This window comes from Macaca thibetana, chromosome 1 (assembly GCF_024542745.1).
Source record: "Macaca thibetana thibetana isolate TM-01 chromosome 1, ASM2454274v1, whole genome shotgun sequence".
Taxonomy (NCBI): domain Eukaryota; kingdom Metazoa; phylum Chordata; class Mammalia; order Primates; family Cercopithecidae; genus Macaca; species Macaca thibetana.
Genome location: NC_065578.1, coordinates 151,142,623 through 151,168,886, shown reverse-complemented (window position 1 = coordinate 151,168,886; position 26,264 = coordinate 151,142,623). Strand labels below are relative to the sequence as shown.

Genomic DNA, 26,264 nt, shown 5'->3' with positions numbered 1-26,264 from the left:
AAGAAAAAGAAAGATAAGGGCAGGAGAAATATGTTTCTAGACAGTCACTGTTTTTAAAAAATGAACATTGCCTCAAAGTTACCTGCTTCCACAGTAGCCCAAATTTTTCTTTTTCTTTATTATTTTTTTATTTTTTGAGACAGGGAATCATTCTATCACCCAGGCTGGAGTGCAGTGGCACAATCATTCTCACTGCAGCCTCAACTTCCTGGGCTCAAATGATCCTCCCACCAGAGTTTCCCGAGTAGCTGGGACTAAGGGTGTGCACCACCATGCCCGGCTAATTTTTTTTTTTTTTTTTTGAGACGGAGTTTCGCTCTTGTTGCCCAAGCTGGAGTGTAATGGCACAATCTCAGCTAACTGCAACCTCCATTTTCCGGGTTCAAGCAATTCTCCTGCCTCAGCCTCCCGAGTAGCTGGGACTACAGGTGCGTGCCACCACGCCCGGCTAATTTTTTGTATTTTTAGTAGAGACAGGGTTTCACCATGTTAGCCAAGATGGTCTTGATCTCCTGACCTCGTGATCTGCTCGCTGCAGCCTACCAAAGTGCTGGGATTACAGGTGAGAGCCACTGCACCCGGCTGTGCCCAGCTAATTTTTTTTTAGAGATGGGGTCTCACTATGTTGCTCGGGCTGGCCTCAAACTCCTGTAGCCCAGATTAATTTTAAAAATAATTTCTGAGTAGAGACTTCAGAAAGCACAGAGAGGACACCAAGGAAGAAGAGGTAAGCATAAATAAGTTTCAATGAAGATGGAGGGGTGTCAGGGGTAAGTCTTGGGTAGCACTAGCTAGGTAGAAAAGGTAAATGGTAAGGCAAGCCAGGGTGGACACAGAGAACTAAGAAAACCTTTAACTATTTGGCAACTGTCCTAGTGGAGATCCTAGCACTATGTAGTTTTAACAAAAGGCACATATTAAAAATGTGCTAATTTAACAATAAACGGAGGCATAGTGAAAATCTTTCTCTATGACATGACCCACTTAAAACACACTGATGCTGTTTCTTAGATACTATCTCACATTAGTCTTTCAGCAAAAGAGCCAGACATGATTTTGGGGTTCTAGCAGTCAGTTACAACATTATCCAGCCAATTTTATCTCATACTGATCTTAGCATAGCCGTCTCTACTATTAAGTGTCAAATGATCTGTTTTATTATTTGGTAGCATTCAGATTTTACTCTACAAATTAGTAAACCACTCTCCGTATATATTTTTTTAAATTATACTTTAAGTTTTAGGGTACATGTGCACAACGTGCAGGTTTGTTACATATGTATACATGTGCCATGTTGGTGTGCTGCACCCATTAACTCGTCATTTACATTAGGTACATCTCCTAATGCTATCCCTTTCCACTCTCCCCACCCCATGACAGGCCCTGGTGTATGATGTTCCCCAACCTGTGTCCAAGTGTTCTCACTGTTCAATTCCCCCCTATGAGTGAGAACATGGGGTGTTTGGTTTTCTGTCCTTGTGACAGTTCGCTCAGAATGATGGTTTCCAGCTTCATCCATGTCCCTACAAAGGGCATGAACTCATCCTTTTTTATGGCTTCATAGTATTCCATAGTATATATGTGCCACACTTTCTTAATCCAGTTTAACATTGATGGACATTTGGGTGCATTCCAAGTCTTTGCTATTGTGAAGAGTGCCGCAATAAACATACATGTGTATGTGTCTTTATAGCAGCATGATTTATAATCCTTTGGGTATATACCCAGTAATGGGATGGCTGGGTCAAATGGTATTTCTAGTTCTGGATCCTTGAGGGATCGCCACACTGTCTTCCACAATGGTTGAACTAGTTTACAGTCCCACCAACAGTGTAAAAGCGTATCCTTTTTAAGAATGTATGCTTGCTCTAGTATTCCTCTCAAACTGCAAAGGCCCTTGATGAAACATTTTATATAAGGTAGAAGTAATAACTATACTCAACATATTTAATTCTGTGGTTTTCGACCTTCAGAATTATTTTGTTGTAATCATGAAACAGTACAGATTAGGACATTAAAGAGACTACTTAAATTGTTTTTAATTTCTTAGATGAGATCTGATTTGCTGTTATAGGAAGATAAATCCCCCCACCTCCTCTGCCTCTTACACTGCTACTTGTTATTTTAAATTTATGTTTCTCAGCAACTTTAAAAGGGACAGGGGTACAAGTAAGTGTATGTGATACAGTTATATAAATACTACCAACCATCTTAACTGACAAAAAATACTGGCAATACTGTTCTAACATTATAAAACTGAAAGAGAAGAAAGATGTTGTAGTAAAGGAGATCTGCTGCTACTCTGGATTTATCTCTAACAATAAATATTTGATTGATGATAACCTTGAAGGTGATCGTGCCATCCTAGACCATGTTATACTGAAGGAAAGCAGTGTTACATACAGTACTTGTGTTCAAAAAGAAGAGATGGATTTGTAATAAAAGTCAAAGACTTTTATTTAAAGGGTAATATCATCTAATAACAATAGGAGATGTATAAGAAATAAGATTTGGATTATAGAAGTATGAATAATGCCAATGAGAAATAAAGGGATCTCATTTCCTTTTCTTTCCACTGGGGCTAAAGCTTAAACAGAGGTTGGGTTCTAACATCAGGAGATAAAGCAAACATTGTGTATAATCAAAATTACCCCTGAAAATTCCTCAGGAATGAGTTATTTCCAGTTATTTCAACATAGCCAGATGAAGGAACAACAAACTCAGAATTGTTTTCTAATGCTCATTCTGGGGTATAAGCTAATTGAGAAGAATGGCTGGCAGAATTGTCTCCACTATCCAAATAGTCTTTTTTTTTTTTTTTTTTTTGGTGAAACATATAGAGTTAAATGTGTGTTAAACAGGCATATAATTAATACTATTTCACTGAATTTCTGATTTGTATTACATATACTGTTTTCTAAACAGAGCTAGCTAAAGAAACCAATATAGCTGGAAAAAAGCTACCTGATAAGCTCATATTATTGTGAAAGAGGTCTCCAGAACTTTTTTCATCTAGTAGAACTGAAACTTTATACTCATTAAACAACAAACTCCCCCTTTTCCCTTGCCTCAAGCCCCTGGCAACCACTATTCTACTCTCTGTTTCTAAGAATTTGACCACTTTAGATATCATATAAGTGGAACCATACAGTATATGTCTTCTGTGACTGGCTTATTTTACTTAGCATAAGGTCAGTTTTTAAAAGAATAAGCCAAGCCTAAAGCTAGGAGAAACTAGATTAAACCAGCCCTCCTACTAAGACCAACTGGGAAAATGGAACAAAATATTTAAAGTATCTATGTGAAAGCACTGAAGAACTACTAAGGTTATAAGGACCTGTGGAACCAAAATCATGAAGAGAAGGAAAACCCAAAAAGGTAGCCCTGAATACGCTAATTTGAAAACTGCTACTGAAAAGCTAAGCAGAGCTTTCAGAGGTCTCATAAAACTAGAAAGGACTGTGGAAAATACTTCATTCAGGCTTTCTGCTGTAACCTCAAAGAACTATACCCTAGGAATCAGGAGAACCCAAAAATATGCTGACCCTCACAAGGACTGAAGCCTAGCTTTGAATCAGTTCAATCTTTGGCTGAATTAAGGTGATCTACCCTTACCCTAAGCGCCTGTCAAAAGAAAGGAAAAATAATTTAAGGCTCTTATAATGTAATACCTATCATTTTTCAAATACACTGTCCAAAATTCTATAAAAAATAACCAAGTGGCTGGGAGCGGTGGCTCACACCTGTAATCCCAGCATTTTGGGAGGCTGAGGCGGGCAGATTACGAGATCAAGAGTTCGAAACCAGCCTGGCCAACATGGTGAAACCCCGTCTACCAAAAATACAAAAAAATTAGCTGGGCGTGGTGGCATACACCTGTAATCCCAGCTACTCAGGAGGCTGAGGCAGGAGAATTGCTTGAACCCGGGAGGCGGGGGTTGCAGTGAGCCGAGATTGCGCCACTGCACTCCAGCCTGGGCGACAGAGCTGGAAAGACAGTGCTGGCATGTAGGGAAAAAATATAATAACCAAGCATACAAAAATGACAAAACTCCCCAAACCAAGAGGGGAAAAAAAGTAAAAAACACAAACAACAATAGATCTAGATAGCAGAGATATCAGATATGAACTTTAAAATAACTATGATTAATATGTTAAAAAATTAAATGACAAGATGGAGAAGCCTAGTTGAAAAGTGGAAAATATAAAATAACCAATGTTTAATTAATGGGTTTAACAGCAGATTAAACAGTGAAAATATTAATGAACTAGAACATAGGACAGGAGAAAACATGTTTTAATTTTATTTTTGGTAGAGATGGGGGTCTCGCTTTGTTGCCCAGGCTGGTCTTAAACTCCTGGCCTCAAGCCAGCCTCCCAAAGTGCTGGGATTTACAGGCATGAACCACTGTACCTGACCGTTACTTCTTTAGATATTGCTTCTGTCCCTTTTTCTTTCATTTAGGGCTTCAGTTGCACAAGCATGTTGAAATTATAAAGAAAGGGCTGGGCATTGGGCTCACGCCTGTAATGCCAGCACTTTGGGAGGCCAAGGTGGGTGGATCACCTTAGGTCAGGAGTTCGAGACCAGTCTGGCAAATATGGTGAAACCCTGTCTCTACTAAAAATACAAAAATTAGCCAGGGATGGAGAGTGCCTGTAATCCCAGCTACTTGGGAGGGTGAGGCAGGAGAATCACTTGAACCTGGGAGGTGGAGGTTGCAGTGAGCTGAGATCATGCCACTGCACTCCAGCCTGGTGACAAGAGTGAAACTCAGTCTCAAAAAAAAAAAAAAAGAAAAGAAAAAGAAAAAATTATAAAGAAAGGCAATGGAACAGTAAACACAAGATTCAAAGTACTGTTACCTTTGTGGGAAGGAAACAGTGTACAAATGTGGAGGCACACATAAGAATTTTACTTTTTTTTTTTTTGGAAAGAGCATCTTGCTATGTTATCCAGGGTGATATTCACAAGCATATAATAATTTTAAAGGCAATGGTAATGTTCTATTTTCTAACTGGATGTTTGGATATTTGTTGTGTTTTTTTATGCCCTACATAATACATATGTAGATATTATGCCTATTCAATATTTAATAACAAAAATTAAATGATTTAAAAAAAAAAAAACTATTATAGGTAGAATGCTAAGCTGGTTCCTCTGATTCAAGTTCCCTGGTATCCACACCTTGGGCAGGCTGAATATCACTAGTTTAAAAACCTAAAATCTGAAATGATCCAAATTCTGAAATGCTCCAGAATCTGAAATTGACACAATGTTCAAAGGAAATGTTCATCGGAGCATTTCAAATTTTGAATTAAGGAGGCTCAACTGGCATAATGAAAATATTCCAAAATCCAAAGAAACCTCAAAATATAAAACACTCCTGGTTCCAAGCATTTTACATTAAGGAATACTAAACCTACATCTTCTTTTGAAGGTAGATAGCACCCAAAACTTGCTTCTAACTAATGGAATATGGCAAAAGTGATGAGATTTTGAGGATATAGTTTAGGTCCCTAATGAACTGACTTTAGATTAGTAGAAAGGGAGATCATTCGGAGTGAATCGGATCTAATCAGTTGAGGCCATTAAAAGAGGGTGAGAGATTCTCTTGCTGGTTTGGAAGAACCAGGTTCCACAAGTTCTTCAGATGCAAGGAAATAAATTCTGCAACAAATTCATGATCTTAGAACAGGACCCTGAGCCTCCTTGAGCCTCAGATATCTGAGACTGGCCCTCACAGACACCTTGATTGCAGTTTTGTGATACCATGAGCAGAGGACCCAGCTAAGCCATGCCTGGACTACTACTACTGCTACTACTACTACTACTTTTTTTTTTCTTTTTGAGACAAGAGTCTCAGGCTGGAGTGCAATGACACAATCTCAGCTCACTGTAACCTCCTCCTCCCAGGCTCAGGTGATTCTCCCACCTCAGCCTCCTGAGTAGCTGGGACCACAGGCACATGCCACCACGCCCGACTAAATTTTAAATTTTTTTGTAGAGATGGGGTTTTCCAACATTGCCCAGGCTGGTCTCAAACTCCTGGGCTCAAAATACTGGGATTACAGGCATAAGCCCCCACGCCTGGCCTATGCCTGGACTTCTGACCCACAGAAACTGTGAAATAATAAACTGGTATTGTTTTAAGCCACTAACCTTGTAGTAATTCGTTACACAGCACAGAAAGCTAATATAAACACTTTTTAGAATTTTTATTCCTAAGAAAAAAGACAACTCTATCATTAATCATTGTATTGAGAAATTAAACACCTAACTTTGCTATTGGGTCTCCATAAACAAAGAATTTTGAACTTCTCCTGTTTAGTGTGGCTGAAGCAGATAAAAAGCATGATTCTCAAAGCTGTACGATCTCAGGTATGGATCATTCACATCAGTAAGTTAAAAGGGGCAGTACATGCTCATATTTACTCAGTTAAAAAGACAGAAAGCAACTGTCAAATCCACACTTACCAAATGAACAGGTTAAAAAAATAAACATAAAAAAAGTCCTCAAAAAATCCCTGAGAGTATATAATACAATCAGAGTTGTGGGAAGTTTCCAACAACTCTGAGGATCATACTGCCTTCCCCTATAGTCTACACTCAAGTGAAGAATTATTTCCTGTTTTTCTTAATCCTAAAAGCACAGTGTTTGACACATAGCAAGTGTTTATGATCTGTTGAATAAAATAACTCCATTTCAAAAGGAGAATATCTGAGGCCCAATGACCTACCCAAAGTCACACTGTGTTAATGGCAGAACCAAGACTAAGATAAGGTCTCCTCTCTGTGAATCAAGTGCTTTCTTCCTGTGTCAGAATTCAATACTTAATTATTGTCAACCCTCGTTAAATACAACACATACCATAGAAATCATTAACCGAGTATTAAATATTCAAAATAATTTTTCATAAAATTAATTCCATCTGCCTCACTGTTTTGTGAGCCTGTCTGTCCAAAGTTCTTACCACTTATGGTACTAAATAATTAACAATTTTCTGCTCCACATAAACTAGAAAATGAAATCGTTCTATTGATCTGAATCAATAACTACACTTTTAATTTTCTGAGGCATTCATTAGCCTAATACAGGAAACAACAATCTCTTCCCAGAATAATCAAAGAACCAAAGTAGTTAATGCTACCCTTTAAATGGAGAGGAGCCTATACTCCTTTTTTAAACAGTCATCAATCAATCCTAGTAAAAAAAAAAATATAAAATACTTCAAAATATATGTGCCTCACAGTAGTCTGAATATTCTCTTTAGTGACACCTGCTTTTTCTACTTTGAAACATTTCTTTTGAAATAGCCCACCATTCAAAATATTTTAGAGATGTTATAAATGTACGTAAACAGGTACCAAAAGTTTTATGGTCCCATCTCAACATATACAATTTTAAAAGTCATGTGACAGTATTTTAAAAATGTTTAATGTTGATTATATAACTGCTTTACTTTTAAAGGGAAAAAGCCCTTGCATTAATACAAAAAATGCTGATTTTAGGGAATAGGTTCCTACTTAGGAATTTAACTAATTTCAAGGAAGCATAAGGATCTCTTTGCAACCCTTTCATTTTCTTGGCAGAGATAACAGAAATTGTATCTAGCTAATGGTTAATGTGGAGTAGGAGGATATCACAGAGTGGTACAAAGTAGGACACTAGAATCTTTGATAATTTCTCTTTATCTGTAAAACAAGAAACTCTAGTTACTTAGTCAGTAGTTGCCAGGTATGAGATGAGGTGAGGGGTTTATGTTTGATGGTGGTACTGATGCATGCAGGCTAGAATCTTACTAGTAAGAGTCTGTAGAGGGAGGATCCTATCTCCACACCACTTACCCATTCTGCATGGATTCAGCAATCCTCTTCACATTGTTATGTTAAAAAGTGGTACCCAATTCTTTATAACAAGAAAATGATAAACTTCTATCAATCTAAGAATGTTAAAAAGGGGAAAAGGTTAAGGGTTTATTTTCATGACCTACTTCTTATAGTCAAATACGTATCAGCAGGTTTCTCAAGTTAGTTGAAATAGGCCCATCCAAAAAGAGAAAGGAGAGAACTCTCACACAAGTCATCATCACCAAAGGTGAATTAAGAGGACTTACTGTTAAGGAAGCAATCCCTTTGTGATAGAATTTTAAAGATTCAGCAATGCAAGAAAGTGCTGAACTATAATTTTCCTCTTGCAACCCAGTGAGACACTGTTCTGCATGTGAAAACTCCTTCAAACTATTTAGCCAGAAGTAGAAGTGTTCTGAGGCCACCTGAGTCAGCAAACTCTGATAAAGCTCTTTGGCCATGTCATGATTACCCTAAAAACAAAAAAAGAAAAGAAAAAAGAATAGAAGGAGCACATGGTGAGGTTCTTACATTGAAAGAGTTGATGCAGCAGCTAAAAGAGAAACCCAAACCTTGGATATGTCTGAAGAATCATTCCTCATATTATATAATTCTCTGAGACTCTGTCTAAATATTTCCTCAGAGAAAATATGCTGAGTTGCTTTTATGTAACATAATGCTTGAAATTCTTTACTAAAACAGTTCCAAAAGAGAAAATAAATGGAATTAACTATAAACCAAGTCTAGAACTTTAGCCCAAAATATAGAAAGTATAAATACTTTTTAATGCTATTCTAAATGAACTATTCAGTGGGTAAGAGAAACCCCAGGGGAAAAGGCAATAGTTGTTGGGAGAAATGTGAATAGCACTTAATGCCTGGGGCCAGGGATGCTCAATGTCCTGCAATGCTTGGGACAGAACAGTAAAATAAAGAACTGTCCTGCCAAGAGTGTGTGCTCCTCCCCCATTTGAGAAGCAACATAAAATTAAGAACATGCACTTTAATCACCTAGAGTAATGCTTTCTCAAACTTTGGTCTCTGGACTTCTCCCCAAAGGATTTTTTTTTTTTTTAAATTTAGTTTTAGTAGAGCCAGGCTTTTGCTATGTCAGCCAGGCTGGTCTCAAACTCCTGACCTCAAGAGATTCGCCCACCTTGGCCTCCCTCAAAGTATTGGGATTACATGCATAAGCCACCCCACCCGGCCAGGATTTCTGTACTAACCAAGGTTTCTATTTCCTCTCAAACAAAATTAATAAAACTTGTTAGGCTTTCCATATGGCTGAGAAGAGTACAGCATACTAAAGCTTTCCCATTTCTACTTCAGAATGACACGGTTGGGGAGAGGAACAAAGATGTGGTATACTGAGAAGGGAAGATAGAAACAGCGGGTGGTAGGTGGCCTTGGTTATAACGATACAGAGCAAAATGAAAGCGGCACTAACAACCTACAGCCAGAAAGGGCCCAGATTTTAACTTCCTCATTACTAACACCAACGACATATATACCATTCTTTTATGATAAAAGTTAAAAATCAGGTCCTTTCCTTCCTCATCTTCAGAACCCATGACTAAAAGGTACTTCAACTTTATTTTTAGTTTTGACTACGACTAATAATCATACAGTTGAAGGTACATGACCTGACATTTCCGCCAACCCAGTTCACTCAGAAGGGTAACACATACCATTCTGGAAGCCTGTCTGGCAATACGGTATACAGTCCATCCATTGGAGACACTTTCAAGCTGCTGCTTAATTACTGCCTTACTTTCCACAGATAATGCCTTCTGACTTGCTACAAAAATCACAGTAGCCAAACTCACCTAACATTGGGCAAGAAGAAAACCAAGAAAATCATTTAATTTTATCCAGTGTCATTGATAACCTACCCCAAAGGGAGGAAAACTAATTAGAGCCCACTGCAAAAGAACAAAATTTGTTTTCCATTGACATTTATTTAATTTTTTATTTTGAAGTCATTAAGTAATTTATTCCATTCACTCAGGGCACTCTTTATAATAGCAAATAAGTAGAAGCAATATCCACAATATGGATAAATAAATTATATAACATAATCACACAATGAGATACATAAGTAAAATGGATAAACTAGAGATAGACTTACCAATATAGATGACAACGAAAATAGGCAAAAATATGCAAAATGCAAAAGATTACAAGCAGTATGATAAAGTTTACATAAAGTTAAAAATATGCAAAATACTGCATATTACTTAGGGATATACACTTTGGTAGTAAAAGAATAACAGGCATGGGAATGATAAATATCAAATTCAGGATAGTGGTTACCTAAGAGAAGGGAGAAGATGCTATCAGCAAGGTACACAGGGGGCTTCAACTAAACTGTTAATACCTTTTTCTTAAGCTAGATAATGAATGGAAGAGTTTTCACTGTATTATTCCTTAGATTTTTTTGAGTATTACATTTCGTAATTTAAGACTATCTTAAAGTAGTACTCACAAAAAAGATATCAGGACCATTAGTTCAAAATGCCACTACATAATAAATAACTTAGCTAACTGCCTCTTAATATTTCAAAGCTGATTCATATAAAGATCCATACATTTGGTCATCAAGGTAACCTTTTCTGGCAGTAAATGATGAGATGGTGTCACTCTTTTATACAATTCCCTCTGGAGGATTAAATATAAAACAGGCTTGAATAAGTCATTTCATTATATTTCTTCCCACAATATGGAATGGCGACCTTACAACTTTCATTTAATTTACAATTATTTAGAATATAGCCTACTCTCAGTCAGCAGAACTTTTCAACTAAACATCTTATAGCTTCCACAGTTTCTGTTTCTTTCTAAGCATGTACCTTTCCTAACCCCAAGGGTCTACAGAAGCCTAAACTGAATCCTAAACAGCTAAAGAGGTCCTGGAATGGAAAACATAAATTTGGGCTAATTTATGGTCATTATTGTCATTAGATTTTTAACTTCTATTTTCTGAAGTACAAAATAGGGTTTAGTTCATTATTTACTTTGTATAAGGAAGAAAAAAGTTTCATTTTCATTTTGTCCTTTGTAATAAAAGAAAAACATGAGATTGAAGGCTTTGGCTATACTAAGCTGATTTGACAGGGTTTAGGAAGAAAGCATTTTTTTTTTTTTTTTGAGACTGAGTCTGGCTCTGTCGCCCAGGCTGGAGTGCAGTGGCCGGATCTCAGCTCACTGCAAGCTCCACCTCCCAGGTTTACGCCATTCTCCTGCCTCAGCCTCCCGAGTAGCTGGGACCACAGGCGCCCGCCACTTCGCCCGGCTAGTTTTTTGTATTTTTTAGTAGAGATGGGGTTTCACCGTGTTAGCCAGGATGGTCTCGATCTCCTGACCTCATGATCCGCCCGTCTCGGCCTCCCAATGTGCTGGGATTACAGGCTTGAGCTACCGCGCCCGGCCAAGAAAGCAGTTTTAGAGGTGAACAAAACATGGCTTTCTAAATCACAAGTGAAAAAAGTAAAAAGCTCATACAGCCAATTCTATTTTGACATCAGCACACTCTTTGGTCTTAGGTAATGAATTTAACCTATTGTTCGTTCTGTTTTTTAAGTAAAGTCAAACAGTAATGTTAACTTAAAAGTAATTCCCACTAGACCAGATCCTAGTCATTCAAAGGAGATTCAAAATGTGGCTTTTTACCAGAAGTTCTTGTTGCTTGTCTGTGGCTGATCGTCCAATCACCTTGTACAGCTCCATGAGGTCACCAAGCATCCCATCACCCAGCACCGGCAGTTGCATGGCAATGGCTGCCAGGCAATGGCACATCAAAATCCGGGCAGCATCTTGAGCACTGTGCAACTGAGTCAACAAGGTCTCAACTACTGACTGGCTAAGATGGGGCCTGCCCTTGGCTAACTTCACCATACAGTTTAGAGCAATCTGCACGCCAAAAAGAAAATTAACTAGTTACATTTTGAAGATACAGATGAAGCTTTAAAGAAAAGAGCTTTGTACAGGTTACTGGGGAAAATCAAGGGCAAGGTTTCTTGTAGGCATAGCATTTTTCTTCATAAGAAACACGAGGTACTGAATCCCACATTAGCGTTTGTGAAGTGCACTACGTTTAAAATAACAAATTAGGACTGCACGTCAACCACTCATTTCAATCTAAGACTATCAAAATACTTTTAAGAAAGATGGAAATCATAAGGAAGAATGCTGAAGAGGCAAATATATGCCAAATGTCACCACCATTGTACTATCATTACTTTTCAGGAACTGCTTCTGAAGTGTGGCTTGTAAACTATGCCAGCATCTCCCAGAAAGAAAATAAAAATATAGATTCCTGGGCCCTACCCTAATGAATTAACATACGTGTGTGTGTGTATCTGTGTGTGTATGTGTGTGTGTGTGTGTTGAGGCTACCGAGGGTTCACAGTTTTAAAAAGATGCCTTAGATGACTCTAAGTACACTCAAGTGGGAAAGAGATTCCTAATTTTCTCTTATTTCTCAACTGAAATCTAAAAATCAATTTGGCTACAGAATTTCTCTTATTAAGGCCTTGTTAAAGGCATCACTAATATCCAGTCAAAAAACTAGAAACCTAGAAATATTCCCACTTTTACATAGCTAACATATTCTTTTGTCAAATCTCCAATATTCACTGTTAGCGCCTTTCCAATCTCTCTACCACATCATAAATCTCTTCCTAATTCCAATTTCTTGAAAAGATGGGCCCTTCAATCCATCCTTCACAATGCAAACACGCAGCCATCAGTGGGGTGTTAGGCACACACATAAACTTTAGAGTCTGATAAATGCAAGGGCTGAAGCTCAGCTTGCCGCTTATTAGCTAGGTGGCTTTGAACAAGGTACTTCCATATCTCTCAGCCTTAAGTTTCTGATGTGTATAAGAGAGAAACACATTTCATTATAGGGTTATTGAGGGACTGAAAGAAATGTATAATATAAGTCTTCAACGAGGTTTGGCACATAATTGACATTCAAATAACAATAACTATGACAAAGGTTACCATTACTTTAAATTATATTATCTCCTCATTACCTATAGAATCAAAGCCATAATAGCATGTTATTTGATATCCTCTATGATTGAACTACTTTTCCAATCTCACATTATTTCATCCAGCCACAGTGGGCTAGTCACCATTCTTCCACCACAACAGGTACATTCTTACATTCAAGTCTTTTATAATAGTGGTCATTGGGCTCAGACAATCTTTCCTCATTACTGTAATTCGATTCCACCTTTCACAACTTAACTCATATGACACTTATTTGAAGTCTTCCATAATATTCTTGGTTAAAGTTAATCATTCCCGACTCTGACCTCTCATTAGAAATGCACTTCTTTTGTGAAGTATCAGAGAATGTATTGTGTTCTGCTTGGTATTATAGTCTCCTATATAAACATCAGTAGCCTATTCTAGATGGAAAGCTCTGCTATTACAGGAAACTTTCTTGGCCATCTATGTATGTCCCACTGTGCTGAATCCAGCATTTTATTGACACCCACAATTGTTGGAAAAAAGATTTGCTTTTAAAAAAAGTTTTAAATGTACTGTGGTTCCAAGGTGATTCTGAGGATCCCCTCAGAATGTGTTGCCAAACACCTGTTGTCTACTTCTCTTCTCTACTTCTTATTAGCTTTCACTTAATGATATTACTGGCCGGGCGCGGTGGCTCAAGCCTGTAATCCCAGCACTTTGGGAGGCCGAGACGGGCGGATCACGAGGTCAGGAGATCGAGACCATCCTGGCTAACACGGTGAAACCCCGTCTCTACTAAAAAATACAAAAAACTAGCCGGGCGTGGTGGCGGGCGCCTGTAGTCCCAGCTACTTGGGAGGCTGAGGCAGGAGAATGGCGTGAACCCGGGAGGCGGAGCTTGCAGTGAGCTGAGATCCGGCCACTGCACTCCAGCCTGGGCGACAGAGTGAGATTCTGTCTCAAAAAAAAAAAAAAAAAAAAAATGATATTACTATCTTTATTGTTCATCACTATGACCATATCACTACTTTCCTTAACATGCTAAAATGAGCCATGACTTCCTCGAAACCATACCTTAGACAAGCTAACGCTCTTACATGTACCAATGTTTATCTAACAGTTTCTTACTTCTATTAACTATGCTTTTCCTTATTAATTTTGCACCATCACAAATTATATTTCATGTTTCACTCCAAAAAGAGTAGTCTTACTTCACATTTTAATTTTTTTTTTTTTTTTGAGACAGGGTCTCATTCTGTCATGTAGGGTAGAGAACAGTGGTGCAATAATGGCTCACTGAAGCCTCAGCCTCTCGGGTTTGAGTGATCCTCTCACCTCAGCCTCATGAGTAGTTAGGACTATAGGTGTGTCCCATCATGTCCAGCTAAACTTTAAAAAATTTTTCCAGAGATAGGGTCTTAGTATGCTGCCCAGGCTGATCTTGAACTCCTAGGCTCATGCGATCCTTCCACCTTGACCTCCCCAAAATGCTGGGATTACAGTGCCTGGCCTCATTTCACATTTTAAAAATCTTACATATCTCTAAGATGATTTCCGTAACTGAGTGAAAGTGAAAATTCCTTAAAATATTCTTCCCTTGGCTTATAAACTAGGGCTTATGCCATTGGGAAATTAATGAACGCTTATGTTAAATTAATGAACATTTCTGAGTTTGGCTGCAGTCATTTCATCAGTTTTTTTTGTGGTTTTATCAGTTAGATTAAATCAGTGTGGCTTTATCAGCTAGATATAATCACTTAGATTAAAACTTCTAAGAGTACCAGAGCTATATCTGCTTAACTTTGCTTTCCATTGCCTAAGATCATCATATATATCTATTACAACTTAAAAAATAAAAGTTTTCACCTTTAAAGTGGCCTGAGCACCTGGACTATCATCTTGACTACAAAGTACCAGTAGGGATTCCAGGCCAAAGACAGCGTCTTGTTCCAGTGCCAAAAGATCTAGAAGAAAAACACTAAGCTTTATGATGGTCAAGTGATGTGTGTATAAACACACACACACATATATATGCAAACACACATGCTCTCTTAGAAAAAACATTAAGGAGTTTAAGATACAGGGAATTATTAAATGGATGAACCTAACCTTCCTTGAAAAAGTACACGTGGCATTACTTCAAGAATGTAAAGTCTATCTTCAGACTTTATTTCTACCACTTTATTGAAGTATTTATAAAAATATACACATTAAATCAAGAGCTAAAGCCACAAAGCTATAAATAAAGCAAAACTGAAATAGTATCACCAGCTTAGCTAAGGAAAATACTAAGAACAGCAAACTATGCAGTATGTGTTAATCTCCCTAATCGGAAATAAATTATGCAGGTCCATTTTTACCTAAGATATAACAGTTTTCAGCTTCATGAAAGCTGAACCACTTTTAGAAAATAATGACTCCATATAACCTTATTAATGTTTTAAGTCTGACCATAAAGAATGAACCTCTTAGATGTCTCATGAAATAGCAGTACTACAACATTTTTTCACTACCATAGGGTTAAAATTTCTCTGAAGGTTTTAGAAAGTTCTGAATAATTAGTTACCTTTAGGTTAATATATTTCAGTGTGTTCTCAACACTGAAACAAGCAGTTTTCTATGTTACATGGGAGAAAATACTCTTTGCTATGCCAATGTAAAACAGGCTTAATTATTCAACTTTAAGAAATGTTTCCTGAGTGTTGGAGCTTAGCAAACAGAGTCAAGGCTAGTGAAGGTCAGGTTGCTAGAAAAAACAGGTACTTGGAACAAGCAGTGCTGAAGGCTAGGGGGGATAAGAGGAACCACTAAGATTGTAATCCTTAATAAAGATCAAAATCAGCACTGAAACAGATGGAATATCCAAAATGCATTTCTTGTTCTTGAACACAAGTCAAAAGATGTTAGGTAGACAACAAAATATGTGCATTATTTTCCTTGCATGTCCTCGATTATCCAAGTCAGCTTAATGCCACATATACCTAGGGTAAATTCTGTGAAAATTTAATTCACATTGGTCTGCGAATTCACTTGCCTCTAGGTGAAACTATTTGTTATTTAAGTCCCTTGAGAACCTAAGTAAATTTTCTAGGTTTTTGTATAAGTGAACATACCACCTTATACAAAAGGGGTAGAGTACTAAGCAATCTCTATCCACCAGCACCATATACGCAAAGGCAAGCAGTGGAAGGAAATGGGCAATGCTCCATAAAACCTTTCAATTCCACTCCCAAGGTCTTAATCTCTTTATTATTTTTCACAAGGATAAAGTAGTCTTGAGAACACATGCTCTAAGAACCCTATGAAAGGAGTCAATCTGTAGATCAAGGCTCACAGGCTAAAAATAAGGGATTGAAAAAAATCAAACAGAATTCTGTCCAAGGTCTAAACCAAAGTTTATATATAATATCAATCCTGATCAAACTTACCTTTTTCTTGACAAGAAACAGTTATATTAGTTAGGACTCTAACTCCATGAGCTGCAATGCCCCTGTTATTATGGTAACAGCACTCTTGGGCTAATTTGACTAAATCAGAAGATCTGGGAGGAGAACTCACATTTCCTAAAAAAGCAGAGAAAAGTAGTAGAGACTCTAATTCAAATAATTCAAAAACAGTTCAGCTTATAGGTTCAATTTTCTTAATTTTTGAGAAAAATCTCTAACAATAAACTTCAACGAAATTTCCTACCACAATCCCACTATCAATACGTATCAGCATTTCTCTCCATTAACGTACTTAAAATAGGTATGTGCCAACAGTTTTGTAATGACTAAGATCTAAAATCAACATATAATTTCTTAAAAAATATTAATAAAAATTGACTAACAGTACAAAAGCCAAAACAACTATCCTAAGAGTTCAAAGGAATTCTCATTAAAACATGTATCATTATAGGCCTCTTGTCAGACAAAACCACACTTTCAAGATAGGAGAGAAAAGAGAAAAAAAAATAAGTTTGCTTTTTTTTTTCCATCTCAGATTGCTAGCATACATTTATACCTCAAAGGGTTTACATAAGAATTCATGATTTTAGAGCTGGAAAGAATTTTGGAATCATCTAACTTAACACACCCTATTTTTACAGATGAAATCAAAGCCCAAAGCCCCAAAATTTTAAGAATCTTGCCATTAAGGTCATAAAACTTACTAGTCATGTACTAATACCCCTGTTATTATACTCTTCTGCTTTATACCTTAAATTTCATGCTATAGATTGCAAAATTTTTTAAATTCACATTTGAAATTCTGGAATGCAAGGTTCATGTTGTAACTATTGTAATTTACAGTAGAGAAGCCCTCAGTTATAACTGCATAAGCTTCAAGAAAATAAGGAGATTAGAGCTTGTTCCACCACTTAAAAGAGTCTCCCATTACTGTCTTCCTTTCCTCTGCTTATTTTTCCATGATTCCTGTCAACTTCAACTTTGTCTCTCATACCGAGGGTGACTGTATTTTTTTGAGGCTGAAAGGGACACTATTAAGAATTACAATAGGCATAAACTATGACTATCTGAGGTGGCGTGGGACCTATGGTCACTTTATTGATTTCTGGTTTAATATAATACAAGCTTAGGAGACAGCCTCAGTGTTTTTTTGGTTTTTGTTTGTTTTGTTTTGTTTTGTTTGAAACAGTCTTACTCTGTTGCCCAGGCTGGATTGCAGTGGTGCAATCATGGCTTACTAGAGATCGCAGCTCACTACAGTCTCAAACTCCGGGACTCCAGTGATTCTTCCACCTCAGCTTCCAAGTAGCTGAGAACACAGGTGTATGGCACCATACCCGGCTAATTTTTTTGTTTTTTGTAGAGATGGGTTCTTGCTTTGTTGCTCAGGCTGGTCTCAAACTCCTGGCTTCAAAAGATCCTCCCAACTTAGCCTCCCAAAGTGTTGGGATTACAGGTATGAGCTACCATGCCTGGCCCCTTCAGTGTTTTTAAGTTAGGCAAAACATTAGAAAGATGAAACTGTATCTTTATTTTTTCAAAACTGTGGAAATTGTATTTCCTCTATTCTTTTTGTCCATGTGATATGCACAATGCGGAGTCATCTATAAATTTACAAACATGTTTTATAACTTATTTTTTCTTTGTTTTATTCCCAGCAACACTCACCATAGAAAACTTAGGGGAAAAAAAAATAGAAAACTCCAAAGAACAATACAAATATCATACCAAATTTCACAAACCAGCATGAGCTTACTGTTAATTTTCTGAAATATTTCTTTTAAATCTTTTTCCCCCTATGTACAACAGTACAATTTAAAAACTCACACATAATCAGGATATGTAGATACTGGCCAATATCCTGCTTTTAAAATCTAATATTTTTTAGCCTTTTCCTATGCTTTCTAGGAATAAGATTATTTTTAATTTAATTTTTATTTATTTTGTAATGATTTTCTAAGATAAACTCACAAGGCTCGCACGGTACAACAAAGAGTAGAAAACGGTAAAAGGCTAGTGAGAGAAAAGTTTTCCTCCCCGACCCAATGTTATCAGCTTCTTGTGTAACATTCCAGAGAGTCTATCAACTTACAAGCACATTTCTTTCTTTCTTTTTCCTTTTCACATACTGTTTTGCACCTTGTTTTATTTTTCTTTAAATATTATATCATGGAGACTGTTCCATGCCATGTTTTCTTTTCAGTAAATTGCATTGATTTTTATTGCAGTGATGTGTCATAATTTCTTTGAGTCCTCTATTGATGGACCTTTTAATGCTATTACATCCCCTACTGAGGGATAATATTTTGCTATTATATAAAATGGTACTAAGAATAATCTTGTATTTATGCCATTTCTCAATGTGTGACTATGTAAATAAGATAAATTCCTAGAAGTGGAATGTCTGGGTTATCTGTAATTTAATGAGTATTTCCAAATCACCTATGTACAAGCTTAATAATTTACATTCACGGCAGCAATAACTGCTTACCCACACCCTTGTCGACACACCATGTTTATCAAACTTCTAAATCCTTGCCAATCTGATGGATTAAAATTATTTCAAGTGTTGTTTTAAGGTGCATTTATCTTAAATATGTCTGATATTGAACATCTTATATATTTGAGCCATTTGTTAGTGATGATTTAGACATACTAAATTTAAGTTTGCTGTTTAAATTACTTTTGGCTACACTGAAAAAACCTAATCAACAGAAATAAAGATTTACCATTATTTATGGAAATAATCTAACTTTGGAAAATCCTTGACTTTTATTTTTTATAAATATTATCTAGTCTATTTAAGCCTTTGCTTAATTCCATATATAAGCCAAAATTAACAAACTTCAATAAAAGGACAAATACCTAGCTTGAAAAGTGTTTAAATATTATAACCCGACATAATGCTAATACATGTATTTGGAATTAAAAAATAAAGAAAAAGAAAGTTATCATGCATGTAAGTCAGTTTGGTACAAAAAAGAGAATTCTGAGTCAGACCACTGAGTTCAGGCCTAGGCTCACACACTTCACAAGTATGTGAACTTTGGACATACCGTCAAACCTTTGTGAGTCTCAGTTTCAATACTTATAAACTCCTTTGCATATGCCTCACTTGAAAGGCTACTTGTATGGGAAAGCTCCCATCTATTCTAATATATGATTAACACTTTGTCTACCATAGCTCTTTCAAAGTGCAATGTCGGTGAAGGATGTTAACTGCAAGCTAAGAAATACACTGGCTGATTTATGCAGAAAAAGAATAAATTGAAAGCACCCTAGGTATATGGTAGGTTGTTTCTAAAGAAGGCTGTGATAATCTCTCACATCCCTTGTGGACATGCTCCTTTACCATGTGATCTTCCAATTCCATGTGACTTGCTTTGGCCAATAAAGCACTGGAAAACAGGCTGCAAGCAAAAGGTTGACAAGTGCTTGTGTGTTGGTGGATTGCTTTCTTTTAGCTCCAACCAACATCCTGAAAACAAGCCCAAGCTAGCCCACCAAGAGTTGCATGGATAAAAACTAAGGTGCCTTGGCAGAAAGCCTTTCAATTTCTAGCATGTGAATGAGGTCATCTTAGACCATCCAATCCTGGTCATACACGACCGTAGTCACATAAGTGACCCCAAGTGAGGCCAGTAGGACTGCCCAGCTAAGTACAGTTAAAATGGCTGATTGACAGAATTAGAGCAAATAAAAAGGTCATGGTTTTAAGCTACTCGTTTTGGGGTGATTTTGTTATGTAGCAATAGATAATTGATAACGTACTTCACAGAATCACTGGAAAGCCTGCAAAATTAATAGGAAAACAAGGTCAGAAAACAAATAAGAAAAAGGCCAGGGAGTAACCAAGACCACAGCCCAAAAGACCATGCATGGATTTAGTCCAGTGAGGACACAGCAGCCATTATTACTGATTATTTCACGTCACAGCTTAACTTCTGTCACAGGGTACCAGACATAGCAAACACCCACTGCTAGAGTATATTCTGGAAACAAATGTTGCGCTGTCATTGCTACATCACCACATCCCCATTCTCTCATATCCCCACTTCCTTGTTGTTACTGGCTCCCAATTCAGTCTGTGGCATGGAAATGATTAGTTGAGTCCAGGCCACATGTAAGCACACCAGCTGGAAGGGAGGTGTGACAATAGAGTATCAGGTCTTTTTAGCTTCCTATTAAGACTTACAGGGCAGGGAATTCCCTACACCTAGAAAGTATCATACACTGTGCGGCCATAAAAGGGACAAACAAATCTACATTACAGTTCTTTAATTCAAACTAACTGACTACAAAAGGAAGCAACAGAGGTTCCACGAAGCTTGCATTGAAACAAAACAACCAGCCCGGGCACAGTGGCTCATGCCTGTAATCCCAGCACTTTGAAAGGGCAAAGTGGGTGGATCACTTGAGGCCAGGAGTTTGAGATCAGCTTGAGCTAAATGGTGAAACTCCATCTCTACTAAAAATACAAAAATTAGCCAGCCATGGTGGCGGGCATCTGTAGTCCCAGCTACTCGGGAGACTGAGGCAAGAGAATTGCTTGAACCCAGGAGGTTTGGGTTGTAGTGAGCCAAGATCCCCCCACTACACTCCAGCCTGGGCAACAGAGTGAGAATTTGTCTCAAAACAAAACAACAACAAAAAACAAAGAAACAAACAAAAAAACCCAAAACGATAAAAAGTTTAGCTTTAAGTCTGTTAGGTAAGCAAGCTCCTTACTGGGCATTAATGAAAGCATTTTAGAGTTAATCATCTTCAACTGGTAACTAGGAAAGCATTTTGAGCTGGAGTAAAGTTTTATTTTAATTGTTTTCCAGAGAAATAATATGCACCTAAAAGGAAGCATATGACATTTGCTCTTAAAACTCACTACTACTTGACCTTTGAGATGTACTTAAATTCAAAGGGCACTTTGAGTCAGAGACATACAAAAGCAAACCAACTATTTTAAGCATCCTTAAAAAAATTTTCACCCACATATAATTCAAAAAAAAGGACAAACCTAGAAAAATATATTATTGACTCAAGATCAAGGATGCGAGATGTTGTTATCATAGGCATTAGTTAAGAAATCATGTTCAAATAAACCACCAGCATGTAATGGAGTATGAGATTTTTGAAACTTTCCCTGATGTTAAAGCTTTATAGAAGAAACAACCTGAAACATAAATACAGATAAAGGAGTTAGCACATTATTTATATAGTATCTCCCTTCTTTTCCTTACCTGGAACTGTACTGAAGTAATGTTTGATGGCGATGGTCCCTGATAGTGTGGAAAGGACAGACAACATTCCTAGTTTTAAGCTGTCATAAGGAGTCTGGAGGGCACACTCACAAAGTGCCTGGAATGCAGAAGAGAAATGAATATAGAAGTTAAAAACATCAATATACTTCTAAATTGTCTACTCCATTTACATTTTCTGGTTTTTAGAAAATTATATATTAAGGACTTTTTTTCATGTTAAAAAACTTAAGTCGAGGCCAGGTGCAGTGGCTCATTCCGGTAATCCCACCAGTTTGGGAGGTGGGAGGATCACTCTAGCTCAGGAGTTTGAGACCAGCCTGGGCTCAATGTGAGGCCTTGTCTCTACAAAAATTCAAAAAATTAGCTGGGTATGGTGGTATGTTCCTGTGGTCCCAGCTACTTGGGAGGCTGAGGCAGAAGGATCGCTCGAGCCCACCAGGTCAAGGTTGCCGTAAACCATGTTCACGCCACTGCACTCTATTGGGGGGACAGAGCAAGACCCTGTCTCAAAAACACAAACAAAAACAAAAAAAGCACTAAGTCAAACTTCCAAACTCCTTACGGGAGCCTAAGGAGGCAGGATAACTAAATGTAAACTGTGTTGATACATAAAAAGGACACTAGGTAAAAACTAAAAAATTATGAATAAAGAATGAACTTTGGTTAATAATAACAATGCATCAATATTGGTTCATTTATAACAAAAGTACTATACTACTGTAACATGTCAATAATAGGAGAAATGGTGGGGGAATGTGGGAACCCTGTGTACTATCGTCTCAATTTTTCTGTAAATGTAAAACTATTCTGAAACCCCCACCATATTTTGCTTACCTAAGAGAGATATGAATATTATTTCATATATGTGTAATTTTTAAAAATAACAGAGAATATGGAATTCTATCTAGTTTCTAAGTGAATAGAGCTATCTTCCCCCATTTCTGGTCATTTACTCTACTCTTGACCAGGTAGTTTGAAGTATTACCAAAACTAAGATGCTAGTTTTTCTTTCAATGCAGTGAACTATGAATATATAATCACAGTACAGTGACTCTTGCCTTATCCTTTATCACACGGTTCTGTATCATATGACTGCACGTAATGTAACAAGTCAAATAACTGTTTTGTTAATTTCCATTCTCCCACAAAGACAAAGGTTCAGAAAATAAGCAAAACTTAAAGTCTAAGGAAAAAGTTAAAAATAACATTTCAGAAAGGGTTAAAATAAATTTAATATGACCCTCAATAAAAATGCCAATAAAATTGCAGGACGATTTAGATTATCTGATTTTAAAGATCATGTGGAAAAATAAAAATCAGAAAACATCCAGAAAAACTGGCAAGGAATAGATTTAAATATATACTAGAATTTAATATATGATAATGGCATTTAAAATTAAAGATACCAGTTAAAACTACAAAGACAATTGACCAAAAGTCATTTGGTAAAATAAAACTATAACCCTGTTGTTTTTTTTTTTATGACAAATAAAAAACCAAAACTGTAAAAAGTACTATGAGGTAACGTGGAACAATACAAAGATAAAAAGATAATTGGCAAACCTAGAAAAAAATATTCACATCATATAACATCAGTAAAGGACCAAGAACCTTAATATATACAAAGTTCTGGCCGGGTACAGTGGCCCACGCCTGTAATCCCAACATTTTGGGAGGCCGAGGCAGGAGGACGGCCTCAGGTCAGGAGTTCGAGACCAGCCCGGCCAACATGGTGAAACCCATCTCTACTAAAAATACAAAAATCAGCCAGGTGTGGTGGTGTACGCCTGTAGTACCAGCTACTCAGGAGGCTGAGGCAGGAGAATCGCTTGAACCCAGGAGACAGAGGCCGCAGTGAGCCAAGATCGTGCCACTGCATTCCAGCTAGGGTGACAGAGCCAGACTCTGTCTTAAAAAAAAAAAAAAGTGCTTACTAATAAATAGGCAAAAACTCAATAAAAATTTGGTATTTCACAGAAAGAATGCACACAAATGTCTTTTAAATAAAAAGTCTAACCTCATTCATACTTTGAAAATTTTAAATTAAAATGTGTCACTTTTTAACTATCAGATTGACCAAGGTTAAAGTTTGATAATACATAACACTGAAGAATATGGGGAAATAGGTGCTCTCACACATTGTTGTTAGAAGAGTAAAATGGTATAAATCTCTCTGGTGAGTCATTGGTATTAATTCTCAAAAATTTTAAAATATCCATCATTAGACCTAGAAATTTCTTTTCTGAAAATTTATGTTCACAAAAGTGATTTTTCACAAACTATTCGATGTAGAAATGTCAACAGTAACAGTAAAAGTATCAGAAACAACCCTAATGTCTATCAGTGGGGAACTGGGTATATAAAAGAAGTACCACATAGCTGATAAAAAAAAAAAAAAAAAAAAAGTGCAGTAGATCTAGCTGCTAATATAAGATGTTCGGCTGGATGCGGTGGCTCACACCTGTAATCCCAGCACTTTGGGAGGCCAAGGCGGGCGGATGACAAGGTCTGGAGATCAAGACCATCCTGGCTAACATGGTGAAACCCCGTCTCTACTAAAAATACAAAAATTAGCCAGGCGTGGTGGCAGGTGCCTGAAGTCCCAGCTACTCGGGAGGCTGAGGCAGAAGAATGGCGTGAACCCGGGAGGCGGAGCTTGCAGTGAGCGGAGATCGCGCCACAGCACTCCAGCCTGGGCGATGGAGCGAGACTCCGTCTAAAAAAAAAAAAAAAAAGTTCCCCTATATTCAGAGGTAAAAGGTTTAAAACATGCATGTAGTGTATTTTCACTTGTAAAGAAAAAAAGATGGGGCATACACAGGTTTCCATATTGATGAAAAAGTTTAGGAAGGTTACATAAGAAACTATTAACAGTGATCACTTCTGCAGAGGAGACCTATAAGAGATGACTTATATTTCACTCACTGTATACTTTTGAACTCTAGAAATTTTTTGTCAGCTGCATGAATACTTTTTTGACTGAAAGAAGGACCTAGTTAACAAGAAAAACAGCAGCAGCACAAAAATTACCATGAAAGGAATGGAAATAGACCTGAAAGATGCAGTATGTTTCTGGTAACCGAAGGGAAGACAGTCTAGGTAATGCATACAACACATACTTTGGCACTTAGGCCAGAATATGGGGTGTTTAATTTTGGCCTAAGAGGAGAAATGTTCAAAAGGATAGAGGCTAAGATCGGGGGGGATTAGGCCAGATGATATAGGGCCTTAAAAGTTAGGCAATTAAAACCTAATGAAAAACGAAAAACAGAAGCCAGAGGAGAGGAATAATGGCATCTAAAGTGTTAGGGAAGATAATTCTGGCAAATGGTAAACAAAACAAAGTTAACAAAGAGAACTGAGAGTGAAGGATGCCAACCTATAGCCTCTGTCAGCAATCCAGGTGATGATGGCCTGAACTAGAATTTGGTGGCAGGAATGGAGAATAGTGAATGAGTATGACAGACATTTTAAAAGAGATTACACATCAAGAAATGAACAAGGATTCAATAATTATTGCAAACTTTCAAATCTAGTAACTAGATTCCATTTAAAAGATTGAAATTTATGGGGGATAAGTCAATTTTAGAAAAAGGACAGAAAATAGGATGAGATATGAAGTCCAAGAAGAAAACATCCACCAGGCATTTGGAATCTTAAAGATACAGCAAATTTTTAATTGGAAGACACACATCAGAATTCTGGCTCTGCCACCTACCATCTCTCTGATCTGAGCCAATTACTGAAATATTTGAGTCCCAACTTCTTTGTCTGTAAAATGGGGTATTTATAAAGAACTGCTGATTTTCATAAAAAACACCTCTAGAAAAATATACAAGAGATATTGGTTGCCACTGGGCAAAGGAGCTGTGTATATGACAGAACAGTAGGTGGGAAATAGTCACTATATATCCTTTTGTAGTTTTGGAATTTTGACCACATGAATGCGCTGGCATTTAAAAAACTGAATTAAAATTAAAAATCAAATGTAAGTGAGGTGACATTTGTAATCTTTGTAAGATTACAAAGCCACTGAAAGTCAAAGCACTTTGCAACCCATACAGGTTACTATGCTAGAGAACAATATAGAAGCTCAGGTAAAAGGATTAGATTGTCGGAGGCCCTGCAAACCAGCATTAAGAAAGGCCATAAGAATGACAGAGAACAACTGGTAGAAAGCAGAGAGCCATGGACTCAACTTGGAAGAAAAAGGGCAGTGAAGAATACAGAGAAGGTGCAGGTTAGGTAGTGTAGTGAATGAGGACAGTTAAGTGCCAAAGGAAGGGGCAGGTTGACAGTGCCAAATGTAAAGTGCCTAAGCAAAGTGACAGGAAAACAGATCAAAATGCAAGTGTATAAAAGAAACAGCAGGGGATGAGGAAATAAAAGCAGATACAGATGCTGTTACTGAAGTTCAAAAGAATGTATTTTTAAAAAGTGATTATTATTTAATACTATAATTTATATTTATTTATTCAAGCACTTAGGCCATTTCCGTTTGTTCACTTTTTGTTACCTAAATTGGCCTGCCTTGTACTGTTAATTAACTTGTGATTAGGACTAATATCCTAAACCAAACAGCCCCACAAGTTAGGAACTACATCCTATATTTATATGTATTCCATATTATGTCTCAGATTGCTCTATGTATAATAGATATTTAGCCTTCTGTGATAATAAACTAGGTGAGACATTTTATATAAAATGACAATAATTTCAATAAAAAGAATTT

The 26,264-nt window shown here is 37.1% G+C and overlaps 1 protein-coding gene across 3 annotated transcripts in view; it reads right to left on the bottom strand.

The window, feature by feature from the left end:
* The window catches only part of INTS7 (integrator complex subunit 7), a 94,557-nt gene that overhangs the window by 29,172 nt on the left and 39,121 nt on the right, over positions 1–26,264 (bottom strand). For 2 of the 3 annotated variants that reach the window (XM_050780899.1, XM_050780889.1), the window contains 6 exons: positions 21,512–21,629; positions 16,260–16,394; positions 14,698–14,795; positions 11,521–11,760; positions 9,540–9,677; positions 8,119–8,325 (listed from right to left, as the gene is read on the bottom strand). In XM_050780899.1, the coding sequence (XP_050636856.1) occupies positions 8,119–8,325; positions 9,540–9,677; positions 11,521–11,760; positions 14,698–14,795; positions 16,260–16,394; positions 21,512–21,629 (936 nt within the window). The remainder of the gene's footprint in view (positions 1–8,118; positions 8,326–9,539; positions 9,678–11,520; positions 11,761–14,697; positions 14,796–16,259; positions 16,395–21,511; positions 21,630–26,264) is intronic. The other variant, XM_050780908.1, reaches the window with a different exon arrangement.